We start from the raw sequence: 14,883 nt of genomic DNA, 5'->3' as shown, positions 1-14,883 counted from the left end.
GCAGTCATCAGAATCCCCCAAGACAATGACACACATTTAGCTATGCCTTTAGCCTGTACAGGATCACTTTTCACCCTGGACATCTTGGATGGGCATCCAAGGAAGGAAGGAACACAAGGAGACTCAAATTATAATGCAGCATAAACTTTAATAAGTCTAAAGAATTAAGCAGTGCAGTGCATGGTAGGAAGGGACATTGTGCAAGCTGCTACAAGGGCAGCTGAAAGGCAGGCACCCCTTCACAGCAATGGGACATGCTTCTTCCTTCCACACACATGGGGAGAGGATGAAGAGTAGGACTCCTGCTCAGCTTGTTTTAGGATGAAACGGTGGCACGGGACAGCAGGAGAGAAAAGGGACTCATGATGCAGAGAAGAAACCAGCAGAAGAAGATGACATCGGTTGGCTGTGTTTCCAGACAGCACGGGCTGGTACCTTGATTCCCTCCCTCCTTTGCAGGACGTCAAGACGGTGCTCAGCTCATCTGGAAAACCTGGCCAGCAGCTGCATCTTCAGTCCGGCACCAGGCCTTGGGCTCCCTGGTCGATGCACTCACTGGACGTCCAGCCCGGCTTTAGCAGGGCAGGCACCTTCTGCCGTAGTAGCGGCCACCGAGGCCAGAGAGGTTAAAGCCCCCGGAGTTGATGGGCACTCCCTGCTCACTCAGGATGCTGCCAACAGCAGCGGAGGTGGAGGATCCCACAGCGGTGTTCTGGGGGAAGGAGCTGAGGATGGGTCCGGGCAGGGTCACCACCACGGGAGAGGGCTGGATCACCACGCGGGAGTCCTGGCACTGCCTGACACAGGGCTCGTTGCAGCTGTTGGCAAGCGGGGTTGGGCCACAGGGCTGGCACAGATCGTAGCAGGACATGGCTGCGGGATGGAGGTGCACCTGGGAGAGAGGGCAGGGAAAGCACAGGCAGCATGTGAGGTGCAGCCGGACAGTGTCTTCAGCAAGCGAAAAGGCAAAGGCTGGAGAGCAGGCACAGCCTGCATAGGGAGAAAGAGTAAGTAAAGAGCCACAGTTCCCAAGGGGGCCCTCCAAACACTGTCAAGACCTTCCTGTACCCTTTTCCACTGTGGCAAGGAGAACAGAGATGCTGGGAGCAGAATCAAGGGGTAAGGCTATCAGAAAAGCTACATCAAGAAAAAGGCTCAGGTAAAGTCAAAAGACAAAGAGGAGAACAAGAGAAAGACTGAGGCAAACAAGTTGCAACTCACCTGCTCACCAAGGAGGAGAAGGCAAGAGAATTGGATGAGGAGCCTAAAGTTGGACTGACTTTTATACAGGTCCAGACTGCCCCAGGCCCAGAGCCACGCTTTGTGCATGTAATGTGTTTACCAACAAGCTCATCTTGCATGCAAAGCATCACAATTAAAGAAATGGGGACGCTGCTTATGTTCCCTGCAATGCCGCCTTTTCATTTCCCTGTTCCTGACATGTCCATTCAGACACACAGGCTCCTTTCGAGTGACAGCATTAGAGGGTAAAATGACATGTTCGCATAGGCTGATGATGCAGCCAGTGATGAGGAGTGTTCTGCCTCGCCAGGTGATGCCAGCCTCTTGCCCTCCAGGGCCTCATTTCAAAGTGTTCCCTGATGAATGAGGCAGGTCTCCTCCTAAACCTGAGGCTTCAACCTGGACATACACATGCAAGGGTCAACAGCATCGGTCGCTCGCTCTCATGCGCTGCTCACTCACACTGTAGTCGGTATCCCCTTTCTAGGCTGGGCACCTCTGCTCTTGGGTTTTAGACTCTCTCTTAGATTGAACTTTGCCCTCAACATAAGCTTGCTAGGCTCCTTTTGCCATCTTCCTTCTCTCCTTCATCCCTAGCTGCCTTAAGCAGCAGAGCACTAGTGGTTAGGAATGAAGGCGATTCCCCTCCCAACGCTCTCTGCTGAACACCTCCGGCAAAGCTGGAGGCACCCCAGTGTCCAAGGCACATGCTGGCCAATCCATACACGTCCTTCTTCCTGTCCCTGTCTTTGCCACAACTTCTGCTTTGGCCATCCAGACTGCTGGCACACCAGGCGTGACCAAGTACTCGACACGATTTCCACAGGACACCCAACCCTGCTCAGCAGCAGACAGGGTCCACAAGTCTTTGCAAGGACAGTTCGAGGAGCACAGCACAGAGTTGCCTCCTTCTCTACCTGAAGCACTGTCAGACTCCCAGAAGCAAAGCGTTGCCTCTGCGGGACAAGGGCATGGGATGGAGGGCCTAAGAACAGAACTAGTACGGTACAGATCCTTCAGTCTCCACATCTTAAGACCTTGTTTGAGGGACAAAAAGATCACTCTTTGGGACCTCTCCTGGCACAGCCTGCTCAGCAGTTGAGTGGCAGTTCTGGAGGAGTTACTGCACATCTGCTCCAGACTCGCATCCCTTCAGGACACAGTGACACACACGGAAGGACTGTGCAACACTGAATGCTTCTGTCCACAACACTGCTCTTTTGTGGGCAAATATGGCTTCCCTGCTTCCTTCTAGTGTCCATAGAGTTTCCTGGACTTGCCACTGACACTATCCATTCCTTTCAGATGACAGAGGACCATCCCTGTGTGTCCATCCCTCTCCCCTACCCATTTTAGACATCCATGCTCAACCCATCCCTATTGTGACAAAACCTAGGCCAAGCCCCCACATCTCCATTTATGCAGTTGAGCTGGCTTTCACATACCCCTTCCACTCCTCTGGGACTTCCTGCAGTTCCAGGGTTTGGAAGAAGTGCTTGGAGGAGAAAAGGGAAGGACACAATGCAGGTGGTAACATGCAATCAGAGCCTTGGAAAGGTGGGTGTTAGCTTGCAGAGAAATGTCTTCCAGCAGGTTAATGGCTTGCCTCATCAACTGGAAGCCAGTATCCAGATTCTCTTCTTGCTCACATATCCCTTGGGAGAGCTCCTAGCCACCCTGCCCAGTCTCAGACACTACCACATACCCTTCCACTGCTGCGTGTCTCTTCCAACGACTGTGGCCCTTGAGGGTACTCAGCTTCTCTAAGCATGAGGAAGGTCCACCATAGCCTCTTATTCATCCACCCTCTTCCCCTCCCATTGCATCACATTTCCCCCTGGTCAGCTTGGCCAGGCATCCCAGGAGAGAAGGAACACGAGGAGTCTCAAATTACAATGCAGCATAAATTTTAATGAGTCTAAAGAATGAAACAAAGCAGGGCATGGTGGAAGGGACCCCATGCAGGCTGCTACAAGGGCGGCTGACAGTCAGACACCCCTTCACAGCAACGGGTCACACATCTTCCTCCTACACACATAGAGAGAGGATGATGACCAGGAGGCCTCTCAGCTTGCTTCAGGGTGAACTGGTGGCACAGGACAGCAGGAGAAAACAGAGACTCATGATGCAGGGAAGAACGCAGCTGAAGAAGACGACATCAGTTGGCTGTGTTTCCAGACAGCACAGGCTGGTACCTTGATTCCCTCCCTCCTTTGCAGGAGGGCACAAGGATGATCAGTCCCTCTGGAACCCCAGACCAGTAGATCCGTCCTCGATCCAGCACCAGGCCTTGGGCTCCCTGGTCAATGCACTCACTGGACGTCCAGCCCGGCTTTAGCAGGGCAGGCACCTTCTGCCGTAGTAGCGGCCACCAAGGCCAGAGAGGTTAAAGCCCCCGGAGTTGATGGGCACTCCCTGCTCACTCAGGATGCTGCCAACAGCAGCGGAGGTGGAGGATCCCACAGCGGTGTTCTGGGGGAAGGAGCTGAGGATGGGTCCGGGCAGGGTCACCACCACGGGAGAGGGCTGGATCACCACGCGGGAGTCCTGGCACTGCCTGACACAGGGCTCGTTGCAGCTGTTGGCAAGCGGGGTTGGGCCACAGGGCTGGCACAGATCGTAGCAGGACATGGCTGCGGGATGGAGGTGCACCTGGGAGAGAGGGCAGGGAAAGCACAGGCAGCATGTGAGGTGCAGCCGGACCGTGTCTTCAGCAAGCGAAAAGGCAAAGGCTGGAGAGCAGGGACAGGCAGCGTAGAAAGAAAGTGTGACCGAAGTGCCCCAGTTCCCAAGGTTTCTCTGCAAAGAAACTCAAGGTCTTCTCCCACCTCCCAGGGTAGGGGCAAGGAGCTAAAAGCCACAAAAAGTAGGCACTGTCAGAAGAAGCTCTACCAAGTTCAGAAGCCAAAGAGGAAAGCAAGAGAAAGACAGAGTGAGGCAAAGGAGGTTGCAACTCACCTGTTCACCAAGGAGGAGAAGGCAAGAGAAGTGGATGAGGCAGCCTAAAGTTGGACTGGCTTTTATACAGATTCAGACTGCCCCAGGCCCAGAGCCACCCTTTTTGCATGTCATGTGTTTACCAACAAGCTCATTTTGCATGCAAAGCATCACAATTAAAGAAATGGGGACTCTGCTTATGTTCCCTGCAATGCTGCCTTTTCATTTCCCTGTTCCTGACATGCCCATTCAGACACACAGGCTCCTTTCAAGTGGCAGTATTAGAGGCTAGCACTTTTGCAAGACAATTGATACAGAAATATTAGAGGAATGATCAGTATTCACAGTACCTGAGCAAGGAAAATGCAGAGACAGCAGGCAGGTGCAGCCCAGAGGCCAGCTCAACCCCCAGCTTTGTGGTGATGGAGCAGGACTGGCAACAAGCAGCGCACTCAGTACACACATCAGGACCAGATCCAGTGATGATAACCTGGCCCAACAGAGCTCACTCATTGCTGACCAGAGCCATAACTCCCACACAGACCCAAGAAAAGTCTCCAAAATCAGTAGGCGACTTATGGTCCAGATCAGTGGGACTCATGATCAGGCATAAGCAAATCTGTAAAACAACAGGAGGCTTATGCTCCTGCCATCCAACTTAAGAAAGGGCTCAGGGCTCAGGACAAGAGCTTAAATAGAGCCCTGGGTCAAAGGGGAGAGGGAGGTGTGTGAGCCCCAGGTGAGGCTCATCAGGGCCTGTGAGTCTGTTGTTCCTGAGTTCAGGCCACTGATGTGTGAGGAGAGGAAGTCTCCTGTGCACCTGGGACTCAGGACACCAGCTCCATCTGTCACAACAATGGTGGGGGAGGAATTCCTCCTTCGAGCAAGGAAGCTTACATTCATTGTATCAGTGCAAAATCTCTCTTTTCTTCTGAGGCTCCTTTCAATCATATCCCTGCCCCAGAAAATCCACAGGTAGCCTTCTAGCACACCTGGATTCTCTCACAGTCAGCACATCTGGTGAGGGTCTGCCCAAAGGCTCCCATGTTCTGCCACACCCCACTCTCTCTGATCTCAGGCTGCAGATGCTGCCATCTCTCCCTCCTATGATCTTTTCACCCTACCTGTCTTCTGCTGTTAACTCAGCATAGCTCATGACTCTTGATGCAGAGTGCATTTCCCGAGGGCCTTCCTGCACAGCAGGGCACAGGGGAGTTGATGACAGCAGCCGTCTTTCAGGGAAGACGGGGCTCTAGCTGTGGGGAATGACACCATAGGGGTTCCCACAGGGTATGGGACAACACAGGAGATGCCCCTCACTTTACCTGAAGCAAGACTGGAGGACGTGGGTCAAAACATCATCTGTGGAGGACTAGAGCATGTGGAAGGAAGGGACAGGCAGCTTGTCCCACTGTGGCAGAACTCGCCACTGTGTTCTCGTCAAGTTTACCACACCAACAACATGACACCTCCATGCATAAGCAAGGTTACTTCCCTCCCTGATATCACTGGTCTTGCAGTTCAGGGCAGAAAGGCAGGAAGACACAATGGCTGCATCCTGGAGTATTTCTTTCCTTACTTTCTCTGGTTTTAAAGGGACAGAAAGAGACTTCATACGTGTACTCACTTCAGTATTGTGGGTCACAGGTCATGCAAAGTGCCAAATGTGATTCTGCACCTCTGCCAACATTGCTCAGTACTTCAGAAAGTGGCCTGGAGGTACAAAGAGACAGTCTGGGGACAGAAGTGAAGGAATAAAACTCTTTGGCAATCTGTCACATACCACACCCATCTTGGAGCGATGGAAATCATCACTGGATTGGACAAGAGACATGGGATGTCTGATATTCAGGCCCAAATGATGTGGGTGGTTTGGATGGCTTCGTCTCATAGAAAAGGCAATCACTACACAGCGATGATTTCAGTGGGACTGCAGTCATCAGAATCCCCCAAGACAATGACACACATTTAGCTATGCCTTTAGCCTGTATAGGATCACTTTTCACCCTGGATATCTTGAATGGGCATCCAAGGAAGGAAGGAACACAAGGAGACTCAAATTATAATGCAGCATAAACTTTAATAAGTCTAAAGAATTAAGCAGTGCAGTGCATGGTAGGAAGGGACATTGTGCAAGCTGCTACAAGGGCAGCTGAAAGGCAGGCACCCCTTCACAGCAATGGGACATGCTTCTTCCTCCCACACACATGGGGAGAGGATGAAGAGTAGGACTCCTGCTCAGCTTGTTTTAGGATGAAACGGTGGCACAGGACAGCAGGAGAGAAAAGGGACTCATGATGCAGAGAAGAAACCAGCAGAAGAAGATGACATCGGTTGGCTGTGTTTCCAGACAGCACGGGCTGGTACCTTGATTCCCTCCCTCCTTTGCAGGACGTCAAGACGGTGCTCAGCTCATCTGGAAAACCTGGCCAGCAGCTGCATCTTCAGTCCGGCACCAGGCCTTGGGCTCCCTGGTCGATGCACTCACTGGACGTCCAGCCCGGCTTTAGCAGGGCAGGCACCTTCTGCCGTAGTAGCGGCCACCAAGGCCAGAGAGGTTAAAGCCCCCGGAGTTGATGGGCACTCCCTGCTCACTCAGGATGCTGCCAACAGCAGCGGAGGTGGAGGATCCCACAGCGGTGTTCTGGGGGAAGGAGCTGAGGATGGGTCCAGGCAGGGTCACCACCACGGGAGAGGGCTGGATCACCACGCGGGAGTCCTGGCACTGCCTGACACAGGGCTCGTTGCAGCTGTTGGCAAGCGGGGTTGGGCCACAGGGCTGGCACAGATCGTAGCAGGACATGGCTGCGGGATGGAGGTGCACCTGGGAGAGAGGGCAGGGAAAGCACAGGCAGCATGTGAGGTGCAGCCGGACAGTGTCTTCAGCAAGAGAAAAGGCAAAGGCTGGAGAGCAGGCACAGCCTGCATAGGGAGAAAGAGTAAGTAAAGAGCCACAGTTCCCAAGGGGGCCCTACAAACACTGTCAAGACCTTCCTGTACCCTTTTCCACTGTGACAAGGAGAACAGAGATGCTGGGAGCAGAATCAAGGGATAAGGCTATCAGAAAAGCTACATCAAGAAAAAGGCTCAGGTAAAGTCAAAAGACAAAGAGGAGAACAAGAGAAAGACTGAGGCAAACAAGTTGCAACTCACCTGCTCACCAAGGAGGAGAAGGCAAGAGAATTGGATGAGGAGCCTAAAGTTGGACTGACTTTTATACAGGTCCAGACTGCCCCAGGCCCAGAGCCACGCTTTGTGCATGTAATGTGTTTACCAACAAGCTCATCTTGCATGCAAAGCATCACAATTAAAGAAATGGGGACGCTGCTTATGTTCCCTGCAATGCCGCCTTTTCATTTCCCTGTTCCTGACATGTCCATTCAGACACACAGGCTCCTTTCGAGTGACAGCATTAGAGGGTAAAATGACATGTTCGCATAGGCTGATGATGCAGCCAGTGATGAGGAGTGTTCTGCCTCGCCAGGTGATGCCAGCCTCTTGCCCTCCAGGGCCTCATTTCAAAGTGTTCCCTGATGAATGAGGCAGGTCTCCTCCTAAACCTGAGGCTTCAACCTGGACATACACATGCAAGGGTCAACAGCATCGGTCGCTCGCTCTCATGCGCTGCTCACTCACACTGTAGTCGGTATCCCCTTTCTAGGCTGGGCACCTCTGCTCTTGGGTTTTAGACTCTCTCTTAGATTGAACTTTGCCCTCAACATAAGCTTGCTAGGCTCCTTTTGCCATCTTCCTTCTCTCCTTCATCCCTAGCTGCCTTAAGCAGCAGAGCACTAGTGGTTAGGAATGAAGGCGATTCCCCTCCCAACGCTCTCTGCTGAACACCTCCGGCAAAGCTGGAGGCACCCCAGTGTCCAAGGCACATGCTGGCCAATCCATACACGTCCTTCTTCCTGTCCCTGTCTTTGCCACAACTTCTGCTTTGGCCATCCAGACTGCTGGCACACCAGGCGTGACCAAGTACTCGACACGATTTCCACAGGACACCCAACCCTGCTCAGCAGCAGACAGGGTCCACAAGTCTTTGCAAGGACAGTTCGAGGAGCACAGCACAGAGTTGCCTCCTTCTCTACCTGAAGCACTGTCAGACTCCCAGAAGCAAAGCGTTGCCTCTGCGGGACAAGGGCATGGGATGGAGGGCCTAAGAACAGAACTAGTACGGTACAGATCCTTCAGTCTCCACATCTTAAGACCTTGTTTGAGGGACAAAAAGATCACTCTTTGGGACCTCTCCTGGCACAGCCTGCTCAGCAGTTGAGTGGCAGTTCTGGAGGAGTTACTGCACATCTGCTCCAGACTCGCATCCCTTCAGGACACAGTGACACACACGGAAGGACTGTGCAACACTGAATGCTTCTGTCCACAACACTGCTCTTTTGTGGGCAAATATGGCTTCCCTGCTTCCTTCTAGTGTCCATAGAGTTTCCTGGACTTGCCACTGACACTATCCATTCCTTTCAGATGACAGAGGACCATCCCTGTGTGTCCATCCCTCTCCCCTACCCATTTTAGACATCCATGCTCAACCCATCCCTATTGTGACAAAACCTAGGCCAAGCCCCCACATCTCCATTTATGCAGTTGAGCTGGCTTTCACATACCCCTTCCACTCCTCTGGGACTTCCTGCAGTTCCAGGGTTTGGAAGAAGTGCTTGGAGGAGAAAAGGGAAGGACACAATGCAGGTGGTAACATGCAATCAGAGCCTTGGAAAGGTGGGTGTTAGCTTGCAGAGAAATGTCTTCCAGCAGGTTAATGGCTTGCCTCATCAACTGGAAGCCAGTATCCAGATTCTCTTCTTGCTCACATATCCCTTGGGAGAGCTCCTAGCCACCCTGCCCAGTCTCAGACACTACCACATACCCTTCCACTGCTGCATGTCTCTTCCAACGACTGTGGCCCTTGAGGGTACTCAGCTTCTCTAAGCATGAGGAAGGTCCACCATAGCCTCTTATTCATCCACCCTCTTCCCCTCCCATTGCATCACATTTCCCCCTGGTCAGCTTGGCCAGGCATCCCAGGAGAGAAGGAACACGAGGAGTCTCAAATTACAATGCAGCATAAATTTTAATGAGTCTAAAGAATGAAACAAAGCAGGGCATGGTGGAAGGGACCCCATGCAGGCTGCTACAAGGGCGGCTGACAGTCAGACACCCCTTCACAGCAACGGGTCACACATCTTCCTCCTACACACATAGAGAGAGGATGATGACCAGGAGGCCTCTCAGCTTGCTTCAGGGTGAACTGGTGGCACAGGACAGCAGGAGAAAACAGAGACTCATGATGCAGGGAAGAACGCAGCTGAAGAAGACGACATCAGTTGGCTGTGTTTCCAGACAGCACAGGCTGGTACCTTGATTCCCTCCCTCCTTTGCAGGAGGGCACAAGGATGATCAGTCCCTCTGGAACCCCAGACCAGTAGATCCGTCCTCGATCCAGCACCAGGCCTTGGGCTCCCTGGTCAATGCACTCACTGGACGTCCAGCCCGGCTTTAGCAGGGCAGGCACCTTCTGCCGTAGTAGCGGCCACCAAGGCCAGAGAGGTTAAAGCCCCCGGAGTTGATGGGCACTCCCTGCTCACTCAGGATGCTGCCAACAGCAGCGGAGGTGGAGGATCCCACAGCGGTGTTCTGGGGGAAGGAGCTGAGGATGGGTCCGGGCAGGGTCACCACCACGGGAGAGGGCTGGATCACCACGCGGGAGTCCTGGCACTGCCTGACACAGGGCTCGTTGCAGCTGTTGGCAAGCGGGGTTGGGCCACAGGGCTGGCACAGATCGTAGCAGGACATGGCTGCGGGATGGAGGTGCACCTGGGAGAGAGGGCAGGGAAAGCACAGGCAGCATGTGAGGTGCAGCCGGACCGTGTCTTCAGCAAGTGAAAAGGCAAAGGCTGGAGAGCAGAGACAGGCAGCGTAGAAAGAAAGTGTGACCGAAGTGCCCCAGTTCCCAAGGTTTCTCTGCAAAGAAACTCAAGGTCTTCTCCCACCTCCCAGGGTAGGGGCAAGGAGCTAAAAGCCACAAAAAGTAGGCACTGTCAGAAGAAGCTCTACCAAGTTCAGAAGCCAAAGAGGAAAGCAAGAGAAAGACAGAGTGAGGCAAAGGAGGTTGCAACTCACCTGTTCACCAAGGAGGAGAAGGCAAGAGAAGTGGATGAGGCAGCCTAAAGTTGGACTGGCTTTTATACAGGTCCAGACTGCCCCAGGCCCAGAGCCACGCTTTGTGCATGTAATGTGTTTACCAACAAGCTCATCTTGCATGCAAAGCATCACAATTAAAGAAATGGGGACGCTGCTTATGTTCCCTGCAATGTTGCCTTTTCATTTCCCTGTTCCTGACATGCCCATTCAGCCAGAAATGCTCCTTTCGGGCAACAGCATTAGATGCTAAAATGTTTCTGGGGAAATGACACAGAAGGAAGAAAATGAAGGTAATGAGATGAAGGTGACCTCCCTCGCCAGGTGATGTCAGACTCTCACCATCCTGGGACTTGTTTTGAGGTTTCCTTTTAACATAGGGAACTTTATTTCCTTCCAAATCTATCAACAAAGGCCAGACTTCCACCAAGGTTCCTCTGTGAGGACCAGCCACATCCTCGGCTTTCCCTATTGACCAGCTCAGGCTGTCTCAGGCAGCAGTTTTCCAAGCATGTCAGCTCTGCATTTGAGTTATAGCCCATCTGTGATATCAAGCATCAGTCTCCCGAGAAATAAACATGATTCTTTTCCTTCTCACCTCTAACAGCAGCATCTAGAGGTCCCCAGTCAGACATGTTTCAGAAAGAAGGACATTGCTCTGCCACAACCAAGTGTTGCTTCATCCCTCCAGTTATACTGGGATGTGCCCCGCAAACAAAGGCACATGCTGGGCACCAAATACATTTCCTTTCTTCCTCTTGCCCATGGTCCATACCTTCGCTTCTGCTTTGGCTCAACATACTGACAGGACAGCACAGACACTTTCACACAAACAGCAAGATTTACATGCAACATATAAACCTCCCCACAAGCAAGTGAGGTCCTGCAGTGGCAACAAAGACAGCCTGGAGAGATGCAAATCTCAGAATCTCCCCAGAGATGCATACGAGAGGAAGGATTCAATGCTCTGCACTGCATTTCCTGGGGTGGAAGAGGAGCTGAATGTCCCCAAGAGGAATGATAGCCCTGCTTGCGGCACCACGTGCCCTCCTCTGACACCCCATCTGGGTCCTCATTGCAGAGGGTAGACAGAACTCCTCCGCAATTAGGCTGGGACTCCACCACAAACAGGCTACTCCCTCATCACAGATGCCCAGCACAAATTCCTCATTTAAGATGATGAGGAGAGCTTAGAAGGAGCACTGCTTTAACCTGAGGATGACAGTAAAAGTCCATACAAACAGGAATGCTGTCAGGGCTCAGTGAGAGCCAGTTACTCCCTGCAGGATGCGAGCCAGGAGGTGAGCATGATTACAAGGCCAGGAGGGCAGCAGCCTCGTTAACAATGGCCACATTGCACAGTACCCAAGCAAAGATAATGCGCAGACAGGTGCAGCTCAGAGGCCAGCTCAACCGCCAGCTTCGTGGCGATGGAGCAGAACTGACATAAAGCAGCGCACTCAGCACATCAGGACCAGATCCAGTGAGGGTAACCTGGCCCAACAGAGGCCACTTATTGCTTACCAGAGCCATAATTCCCACACAGACCCAAGAAAAGTCTCAGAAATCACTGGGCAACTTAGGGTCCAGGCCAAGGGGATTCATAATCAGGCATAAGCAAATCTTACACTCCTGCCACCAAGCTAAAGAAAGGGCTATGGTCCAGGATGGAGTATAAATAGAGCCCTGGGTCAAAGAGGAGAGGGAGGAGTGAGAGATGCCGAGTGAGGGTCATCAGGGCCACTGTGTGTTTTGTTCCTGAACTCAGGACGTGATGTGCAAGAACCAGCCAACATGGCTGAATAGTTCAGAAAAGGTGACTGAGGGGCACAAAGATATCATCTGTGGGCCGGAGTGAGGAGACTCTACTCTTTGGGCATCTCTCGCACATCACACTCATGTTGGTGCCATGGAAAGCATCAGTGGGGTTTCCTGAGAGACACAACAATCTGCTGTTCAAGACAAAGGGATGTGGATGACTTTGGATGGCATTATCACATGTAGACATGTACAGTCTCCGCCATATGATTATTTCAGTGGGACTCCCACTCTCTGAATCCCCCAAGAAAGATACTAATCAACAACACCCTGAATAGCATCATCTTTCACCCTGGACAGCTTAGCTGAGCATCCCAAGAGGGAAGGAACATGAGGAGACTCAAATTACAATGCAGCAAAAACTTTAATGAGTCTAAAGAATGAAACAAAGCAGGGCATGGTGGAAGGGACCCCATGCAGGCTGCTACAAGGGCGGCTGACAGTCAGGCACCCCTTCACAGCAATAGGAAGCATGTCCTCCTCTCATACACATCAAGAGAGGATGATGAGCATGACCCCTTGCAGCCTGCTTCAGGATGGGCCCACAACACAGAATGACAGGAGACAAAAAGGATTCATGGTGCAGAGAAGAAAGCAGGAGAAGAAGAAGATGTCAGTTGGCTGTGTTTCCAGACAGCACAGGATGGCACCTTGATTCCTTCTCTCCTTTGCAGGAAGGCAGTAGGCTGCTGACCCTATCTGGAAACCCAGGCCAGCAGCTGCATCTTCAGTCTGGCACCTGGCTTTGGGCTTCCTGGTCAATGCACACTCTGGACATCCAGCCCAGCCTTAGCAGGGCAGGCACCTTCTGCCATAGTAGCGGCCACCAAGGCCAGAGAGGTTAAAGCCCCCGGAGTTGATGGGCACTCCCTGCTCACTCAGGATGCTGCCAACAGCAGCGGAGGTGGAGGATCCCACAGCGGTGTTCTGGGGGAAGGAGCTGAGGATGGGTCCGGGCAGGGTCACCACCACGGGAGAGGGCTGGATCACCACGCGGGAGTCCTGGCACTGCCTGACACAGGGCTCGTTGCAGCTGTTGGCAAGCGGGGTTGGGCCACAGGGCTGGCACAGATCGTAGCAGGACATGGCTGCGGGATGGAGGTGCACCTGGGAGAGAGGGCAGGAAAAGAGCACAGGTAGTATGTGAATTACAGCTGGACAGTATCCTCAGCAAGAGAGAAGGCACAGGGTGAGGAGAAAGGATATACTTCACAGGGAGGAAGAGAGCCATAGAAGCCATGGTCCCCAAAGTCTTCCTGCCAAGAGAGCCCAGACCTTCTCTCATCTATTTTCCGTGGAGAATAAGATGGACAGAGATGCTGGGAGAGGATCAAGGAGCACGGCTATCACGAAAAGCTACATTAGAAAAAGGCTCAGTTAGGTTTGAAAGAAGAAGAGGAGAACAAGTTAAAGAGGATAGTGAGGCAAAGGTGGTTGCTATTCACCTTGTTCGCCAAGGAGGAGAAGGTAGAAGTGGATGAGGCAGCCTGCAGCTGGACTGACTTTTATACATGTCCAGAGTGCCCTAGGCCCAGAGGCATCCTTTAGACATACGATGTGTTTACCAGACAAGCTCTTATTTTATACTAAGCCTCCCAGTGATATAAATGGGATGCTTGTTTCCATTCCCTGCAACGCTGCCTTTTCATTTCCCTGTTCTTGACATGTCCACTGAGTCACACAAGCTCCTTTCAAGTGACAGTATTAGAGGCTAAAATGTTTTTGGTGGAATTTACAACAAAACTCAGGCAGATCTTTCAGCCAACTGGGTGGAGTTGTGCCATATTTTCTGGTGATGTCATCATGTTACTCTCCTGAGGCATGCCTTTGGCCTTTGTTGTAATGAATGTTGTTTTTTTCATTATAAATCTAGGATTAAAGGGTAGAGCTGCTTTTTTCAGGGACTGGCCAAATCCACTGCTCTCTGTGTCTCCAAGGCTTTTTAAATTTTCTTAATCATCAGTTTTTCATCAAGGTGTCTATGCTCTGGAGCTTTTGAACTTTCTTTGATATCTCACATTACCCTTAGAACAAATTAGCCTGTCTGGTTCTCCTTCTCATTTCTTTTAGCATTGTCTGGACTTCCCCAGGCACCAGAAAGGAATGTTTCAGAAAGAATGATAATGCTTTTCCAAAAGTAAGTATTAGTTAGCCACTGCTGTTAACTTTCAGTAACCACTCCCTAACAAGAATTACTTCTTCCTTCAAAACTCTTGCTTCTTCCATTTCCTACTTCCATACCTCAGCCTCTGCTTAGGCCTTATGTACGGACAGGACAGCACATACACTTCCAAGCAGTCTGCAAGATTTCCATGCAACATATAGAACTCCCCACAAGCAAGTGAGGGCTGGTGGTGCCAGCAAAGACAGCCTGGAGAGCTGCAGATCTCAGAATCTCCCCAGAGATGCATAGAAAGGGAAGGATTCAATGCTGTGCACTGCATTTCCTGGGGCAGAAGAGGAGCTGAATGTCTCCAAGAGGAATGACAGCTTTGCTTGGGGCACCACCTTCCCTCCTCTCACAACCCATCTGGGTCCTCATTGCAAAGGGTAGACAAAACTCCCTCCCCGATTAGGCTGGGACTCCAACAGAGGCAGGCAAATCTCTAATCACAGATGTCCAGGAAAAATTCATCATTCAGGAAGATGAAGGGGGCTTTTTGTTTGGCAGGAGATGTTTAAGCAAATATGCCTGCAGAAGAAATCCCCAGTGTGTCTGTACATTGCAGACTGGCA

The 14,883-nt window shown here is 51.8% G+C and overlaps 2 protein-coding genes and 3 pseudogenes across 2 annotated transcripts; all 5 read right to left on the bottom strand.

Annotated features, from left to right (window-relative positions):
- Nucleotides 1-574: 574 nt before the first annotated feature.
- Nucleotides 575-1,329, bottom strand: LOC136000045 (feather beta keratin-like). The gene is made up of 2 exons (XM_065653718.1): nucleotides 1,222-1,329; nucleotides 575-892 (listed from the first exon to the last, which is right to left on the bottom strand). The coding sequence occupies exons 1-2, from the start codon at nucleotides 1,327-1,329 to the stop codon at nucleotides 575-577; spliced, it is 426 nt and encodes a 141-aa protein (XP_065509790.1).
- Nucleotides 1,330-3,576: 2,247 nt separating this feature from the next.
- LOC136000044 (feather beta keratin-like) lies at nucleotides 3,577-4,309 on the bottom strand (annotated as a pseudogene).
- Nucleotides 4,310-6,685: 2,376 nt separating this feature from the next.
- LOC136000042 (feather beta keratin-like) lies at nucleotides 6,686-7,440 on the bottom strand. The gene is made up of 2 exons (XM_065653717.1): nucleotides 7,333-7,440; nucleotides 6,686-7,003 (listed from the first exon to the last, which is right to left on the bottom strand). Exons 1-2 carry the CDS (start codon nucleotides 7,438-7,440, stop codon nucleotides 6,686-6,688), a joined length of 426 nt encoding a protein of 141 aa, XP_065509789.1.
- Nucleotides 7,441-9,687: 2,247 nt separating this feature from the next.
- On the bottom strand, nucleotides 9,688-10,420 carry LOC136000043 (feather beta keratin-like; annotated as a pseudogene).
- A 2,516-nt stretch (nucleotides 10,421-12,936) lies between these two features.
- LOC136000046 (feather beta keratin-like) lies at nucleotides 12,937-13,699 on the bottom strand (annotated as a pseudogene).
- Nucleotides 13,700-14,883: the final 1,184 nt, after the last annotated feature.

This window comes from Caloenas nicobarica, chromosome 31, assembly GCF_036013445.1.
Source record: "Caloenas nicobarica isolate bCalNic1 chromosome 31, bCalNic1.hap1, whole genome shotgun sequence".
Classification (NCBI taxonomy): domain Eukaryota; kingdom Metazoa; phylum Chordata; class Aves; order Columbiformes; family Columbidae; genus Caloenas; species Caloenas nicobarica.
This window is presented reverse-complemented; position numbering and strand designations above follow the sequence as displayed.

Coding starts and splice junctions, on each gene's coding strand:
- LOC136000042 (XM_065653717.1), bottom strand. CDS start 7,440: ATGCACAAAGCGTGGCTCTGGGCCTGGGGCAGTCTGGACCTGTATAAA. Junction 7,004..7,332: donor TTCTCCTCCTTGGTGAGCAG/GTGAGTTGCAAC, acceptor CCTCTCTCCCAG/GTGCACCTCCATCCCGCAGC.
- LOC136000045 (XM_065653718.1), bottom strand. CDS start 1,329: ATGCACAAAGCGTGGCTCTGGGCCTGGGGCAGTCTGGACCTGTATAAA. Junction 893..1,221: donor TTCTCCTCCTTGGTGAGCAG/GTGAGTTGCAAC, acceptor CCTCTCTCCCAG/GTGCACCTCCATCCCGCAGC.